The sequence below is a fragment of the Notechis scutatus genome, chromosome 14, assembly GCF_049901735.1.
Source record: "Notechis scutatus isolate UNSWTSFEM ecotype Mainland chromosome 14, rNotScu1.2, whole genome shotgun sequence".
Taxonomy (NCBI): Eukaryota; Metazoa; Chordata; class Lepidosauria; order Squamata; family Elapidae; genus Notechis; species Notechis scutatus.
Window position 1 is genome coordinate 1,612,600 of NC_142022.1, and position 6,305 is coordinate 1,618,904.

Below are 6,305 nucleotides of genomic sequence, written 5' to 3' on the forward strand. Positions count from 1 at the left end.
AAGGACGGAAGGCTGAGTCAACCTGGAGCCTGGTGAGATTCGAAGTGCCAAATTGCAGTCAGCCAGCAATCAGCAGAAGGAGCCTGCAGTACCGCACTCTGACCACTGCACCACCACGGCTAAGCCTGCCGGAGAGCGGAAGCAAGGTTTCCCTCTGCTCTCTTAGCTTTGTGGTCCAAGTACAGGTTGTCCTCAGTTTACAGCGGCCCGTTTAGTGACCAAAGTTGCCATAAGGGCACTGCAAAAAGCGACTCGGGATGGTTAGGGCCTCCCCACGGTCACGGGATCAAAATTCAGGCGCTTGGCAACTGATTTGTAGTTATGACGGTCTCAGCGATCCCCTTTTGGGACCTTCTGACAAGCGATGTCCGTGAGGAAGCTGGATTCTCTTAACAACCGGGTGACTAACCATGGCAGCAATTCCCTTAACAACTGTTGACAAGATGGGTTTGCAAAGCCTCACTTAACAACCACCTCACTTACTGACAGAATTTCAGTGGGGAAACCCGATTTACTTTGCAATCCCCTTGCTGGGTTAAAACTGCAGCGATTTGCTTAACCATCGTGGGGCACGGTCGCAAAACGGGGAAAACTCAGTTCAAAACTGTCTCGCTTAGCAACAGTGGGCTGAATTGCAGTTGGATGTTGAGGACCACCTGCAGATTGGGGTTTTTTTTTAAGGGGAGGGGGAGGAAGACAGGCAGGGGATGAAGCCCTTGTTCTGTGCAACCTTGAATGTGCCTTTTTGGTCCCGGGGAGGAGATATTTACAGGAAGGAGACGATGCGCGAACTTGCACCCGCTTTAATGGGAAGCGTAGTGGATGTTGCGTCCCCAGCTGAAGCGCCTTTCACCTGGTTTAACTTACATGAGAATCAACACAGGAAAACACCTTTGAATGACCTCTCTCTTTCTTTTGGTGACCAACTGTGGGGAAATCTGGGTCTTAATGAACTGCAGCAATAGTTTGAAATGCCTCCCCCCCGCCCCCCCAATATTGCTTCAGTGAAATTTTGGAAGGAAGACAAGGGAGGGGGGGTTGGGACCCACCCCCTGCATTTCCGAGAACCCAAGCAGCATCTAGTTTGGAGGTTGAGTTCACACAAGGTAACCTTGGGGTTGAAATAGAGTAGAGTAGAGTAGAACAGAAGAGAAAATAGAACAGTATAGAACAGTCGAGTAGAACAGAAGAAGAAGAAGAAAGAAGAAGAAAGAAGAAGAAGAAGAAGAAGAAGAAGAAGAAGAAGAAGAAGAAGAAGAAGAAGAAGAAGAAGAAGAAGAAGAAGAAGAAGAAGAAGAAGAAGAAGAAGAAGAAGAAGAAGAAGAAGAAGAAGAAGAAAAAAACAGAGAACAGAGTGGAATAGAATTAGAACAGAGTAGAGTAGAATAAAACAGAATATATATAGAACAGTAGAATTAGAATAAGAATTAGAATACAACAGAATAAAGTAGAGTAGAATAGAACAGAATATATATATATATTGAATAGTAAATATAATAGAAAATAGAACAGAGTAGAATAGAACAGAACAAAATACATATAGAACAGAACAGAATAGAATTAGTATAAGAATAGAATAAAGTAGAGTAGAACAGAACAGAGTTAGAGTAGAATAGAACAACAGAACAGAATACATATAGGACAGAACAGAATAGAATTAGAATAAGAATTAGAATAGAGTAGAATGAAGTAGAGTAGAACAGAATATATAAAGAACAGAAAAAGTAGAGTAGAATAGAATAGAATTAGAACAGAACAGAGAGTAGAATAGAACAACAGAACAGAATATATATAAAACAGAACACAGTAGAGTTAGAATAAGAATTAGGAGAGGACCTTGGAGGTCTTCTAGTCCAGCCCCCTGCTCAAGCAGGAGACCCTATACCATGTCATACAAATGACTGTCTTTTTTTTTTTTTTGAAGTTTCTTGGATGAGAAGGGAAACATCTTCAAAGAAAAACAAAGTCCAGTTGCTTCTTGGGGGGAAAGGCACCTCTGGGACAACCACGATCTGGGTGACTTGAGAATCTCCGTAGACGTGAAGAGAGAGATGAGAAAACTATCGAAAACGCTGCCTCTCCCATTCTCTTTCCCCCTTTTCTGCAGAGACACCCCAATAACCTACATTTTGCGTCTTTTCCCGCTTTTCCCAAAATCCTGAACGTCGAAATTCTTCGGCTGCTTTTGATTCGCCCCCCGCCTTTTTTTTAAAAAAATTCTCCCACCAGCCAGCCCCCAACTCCACCAAGTCCTGGGAGAGGAAGACCCGGGTGGAAAAACCAAAACAAAACGAAAAGAATGAATTATCATTATTATTAACCCCAGGGGACAACAAGAGCAGAGGGAGGAGGAGGAGGAGAAGAAAAAATAAAAATAAAGAGAGGGTGGGGGACGAGACCGGCCTTGAACTCATCACCCGGTGAGAGCCAAGCGGGAGCAAGGCGGGTCCTTGTGAATTGTGGGGTGAGCCTGCCCCTGCAGGCAAGTGGAAGGTATTTTTTTTGAGGGGTGGGGGCCAGATGGTGGAAGAAGGAGGGAGGTGCAAATGGAAGAAATTGCAGGCAAGGCTGGAACAGCCTGTATTGCTTGTCCTTAGTCTTGCAGACCAAGCCCCCCACTCCACCCCCCCCCCAAAAAACCCGGTCCAGGTTGGTTTGTGTGAAGGAACGGAAGAGTTGGGGAGGGACGGGTGACCAGCGGAGGAACCAGGAAGAGTCCAAATGGGACCAGCCCATAGTTCTGAGTGGGTGCCTCCCCCCCCCCTCCCCAACTTCTAATTCAATATTGATGATCCAGGAGGGGCTGGCCGGCCGCCGGACTGTCTTCGTCTTCTCGTTGCCGGCCCCATTCGGCCACCAGGGGCTCAGGCTCCGGGAACAAAGTCTCTTCTTGAGCGGCGGCGGAGGACAGGGGCTCCAGAGGCAGCGGGCTGGGGGTGCTGGTGGCGGCCTCGGGGACGGGTCCTGGGACAGGAGCCTGCGGGAGAAAGGGAGCGAAGGCAGGGGGGTCACAGATCAGGTGGGCGGCAGCGGCGTTTCGCAGGACAAAAGGGAAGGGCGCGTGGAGTCCCTGAGCGGATGCAGGAGTTGATGGGAGTTGAACTGAGACGGTGAAACTGACTGCTTTGATTTAAAAGGAAAACACAAAACCGTGAGCTGGTCAGGATCGAAATGCTGGCAGTCGGCAGAATTAAGTCTGCAATACTGCATTCCAACCACTGCGCCATATATGGCAAATTTAATGGAATGGAGTAGAATAGAATAAATATTGGAAGGAATAGAATAAAGTACAATAAAATAGAATAGAATAAATATTGGAATAGAATAGAATAGAATAGAATAGAATAGAATAGAATAGAATAGAATAGAATAGAATAGAATAGAATAATAGAATAGAATAGAATAGAATAGAAGAGAATAGAATAGAATAGAATAGAACAGAACAAATATTGGAAGGAATAGAACAGAATAGGAACAGAATAGAATAGAATAGAATAAATATTGGAATAGAATAGAATAGAATAGAACAAATATTGTAAGGAATGGAATAGAATAGGAATAGAATAGAATAGAATAGAATAGAATAAATATTGGAATAGAATAGAATAGAATAGAATAGAATAGAGTAGAACAGAACAAATATTGGAAGGAATAGAACAGAATAGGAACAGAATAGAATAGAATAGAATAGAATAGAATAGAATAGAACAAATATTGGAAGGAACATAATAGAATAGGAATAGAATAGAATAAATATTGGAATAGAATAGAATAGAATAGAATAGAATAGAATAGAATAGAATAGAACAGAACAAATATTGGAAGGAATAGAACAGAATAGGAACAGAATAGAATAGAATAGAATAGAACAGAACAGAACAGAATAGAACAGAACAGAATAGAACAAATATTGGAAGGAATATAATAGAATAGGAATAGAATAGAATAGAATAAAATAAATATTGGAATAGAATAGAATAGAATAGAATAGAATAGAATAGAATAGAACAGAACAAATATTGGAAGGAATAGAACAGAATAGGAACAGAATAGTATAAATATTCTATTCTATTCTAGGAATAGAATAGAACAAATATTGGAAGGAATAGAACAGAATAGGAACAGAATAGAATAAATATTGGAATAGAATAGAATAGAATAGAATAGAATAGAATAGAATAGAATAGAATAGAATAGAATAAATATTAGAATAGAATAGAATAGAATAGAATAGAATAGAATAGAATAGAATAGAACAAATATTGGAAGGAATAGAACAGAATAGGAACAGAATAGAATAAATATTGGAATAGAATAGAATAGAATAGAACAGAACAAATATTGGAAGGAATAGAACAGAATAGGAACAGAATAGAATAAATATTGGAATAGAATAGAATAGAATAGAATAGAATAGAATAGAACAAATATTGGAAGGAATGAATAGAATAGAATAGAATAAACATTGGAGTAGAATAGAATAGAATAGAATAGAATAGAACAGAATAGAACAGAACAAATATTGGAAGGAATAGAATAGGAATAGAATAGAATAAATATTGGAAGAGAACAGAATAGAATAGAACAGAACAGAACAGAATAGAACAGAATAAATATTGGAAGAAATAGAATAGAGTAGAATACCAATAGGAATTGGAAAATAAAAAATAATAGAGAAGAGAAAATAGAAGAGAATAGAAAATAAAAGAGAATAGCAATAGTACTTATATGCAAAGCACTTTTTCATAGTGTCTTTACAGCTCCCTCAAAGCGGTTTACAGAGTCAGCCTCTGGTCCCCAACCATCTGGGTCTTCATCATTTGACCCACCTCGGAAGGACGGAAGGCTGAGTCAACCTCGAGCCGGTCAGGATCGAACTGCCGGCAGTGGGCAGAATTGACCTGCAATAGTGTACTCTGACCAACGCATCCCCACGGGACTTAGTAGCTGGTTAAAAGACGGGGAATGTGCCTAATGATTGACAAAGAGTCAGGCGGCCTCTTATATGTGGGAGTCCCCCTTTTTTTTAAAAAAAAAAAGAAATTGTGTAAAAGGAATGGTGGGAGGGGGGGATGACCCACCTGAGGCTTAGGGCTCCCTCCAAGGCTGAGTGTCCCCAAGGCAGCAGCAGCCGCGTTAGACGCTAAAGAAGAGCTGTCCGTTGTGTGGGGAGGCGGAGTGCCAGGCGGGAATTCGCTCTCGCTGCCCCCTAATCCGTTCAGTCCTTTGCGGGCTGGCAGGCTCCACTTGCTGCAGAGACCCTCGTAGACGAAAGGGGAGAGGGTCCCGAGGCTGGGGTGGAGGGGCAGAGGGGTACGTCCTGAGCCCTCGGCCACGGAAGCCAAGGAGCTGGCGCAGGAAAGCTGGCTTCCCAGGAAATGGGGGCCCGGAGGCCACGAGGCGGCGGGGGTCGGCGGGGCACGTCCATCGGTCTGGCTTAGCTGGGGCTGGACCGGCCAGCTCTGGTTTGGAGGAGGAAGGCCGGGATCGGATTCTGCGGGCGAGAGAACAAGGCAAGGGTGGGTCACGGCGGTCTGGGGATGGGAACGCGGCGGCTCACGTGGTTGGGATGCTGGGCTGACCATCAGCAGGCTTGCGCGTTCAAGACCCCGTTGCTGCTGCGGGACGGGCTGAGCTCCCGTCCCACGCTCGGGCTTCTGCCAACTTGCGAGTAGATGCGCTGGCTGGAGGACTTCTGGGAGTTGAAGCCCATCGGTCTTTAGAAGTTGCCACGGTTGAACACCTCGGCTTTAAATCGAGCCCGGAGAGTTCGCCCCAACCCAGCCATTTTTCTTACCTGCCTGAGGTTGGGCAGCCGTGGCCCCCGTCTCGGTGGGGTTCGCCGGCGGTGGCCCGGGGTTGTGAGCCGTGCTCCCGGGGCCCTGCCCGCTGTGCCCGGCGGGGTTATTGCCGAGAGATGATCCCCCACCACAGTCTGAATCCTCAATGTTGCCTCCGCTGTTGCAGCCGGCTCCGCAGCCTTTCTGCAACCTGCAGGGCAGAGGAGAACAGAGTGGGAAGGGACCCTGGAGACCACCTAGTCCAACCCCCTGCTCAGGCAGGAAACCCTACCCCACTGGAGACAAAATGGCTGTCCAGTCTCTTCTTGAAAACCTCCAGGGATGGAGCACCCACAACGTCTAGTGGCAAGTTGTTCCACTGGTTAATTATTCTCACTGTTAGTAAACTTCTCCTTAGTTCTAGGTTGCTTCTCTCCTTGATTAGTTTCCATCCGTTGCTTCTTGTCCTGCCTTCTGGTGCTTTGGAGAATAGCTTGACCCCCTCTTCTTTGTGGAAACACCTCA

At 44.8% G+C, this 6,305-nt stretch overlaps 1 protein-coding gene across 1 annotated transcript in view; it reads right to left on the bottom strand.

Annotated features, from left to right (window-relative positions):
* Nucleotides 1–2,303: 2,303 nt before the first annotated feature.
* PCNX3 (pecanex 3) overlaps nt 2,304–6,305 on the bottom strand; it is a 68,160-nt gene continuing 64,158 nt past the window's right edge. The window contains exons 33-35 of the mRNA XM_087943587.1: nt 5,798–5,991; nt 5,082–5,494; nt 2,304–2,977 (exon numbers count right to left, since the gene is read on the bottom strand). Coding sequence (XP_087799713.1) covers nt 2,780–2,977; nt 5,082–5,494; nt 5,798–5,991 — 805 coding nt within the window. The 3' untranslated portion in view covers nt 2,304–2,779. The remainder of the gene's footprint in view (nt 2,978–5,081; nt 5,495–5,797; nt 5,992–6,305) is intronic.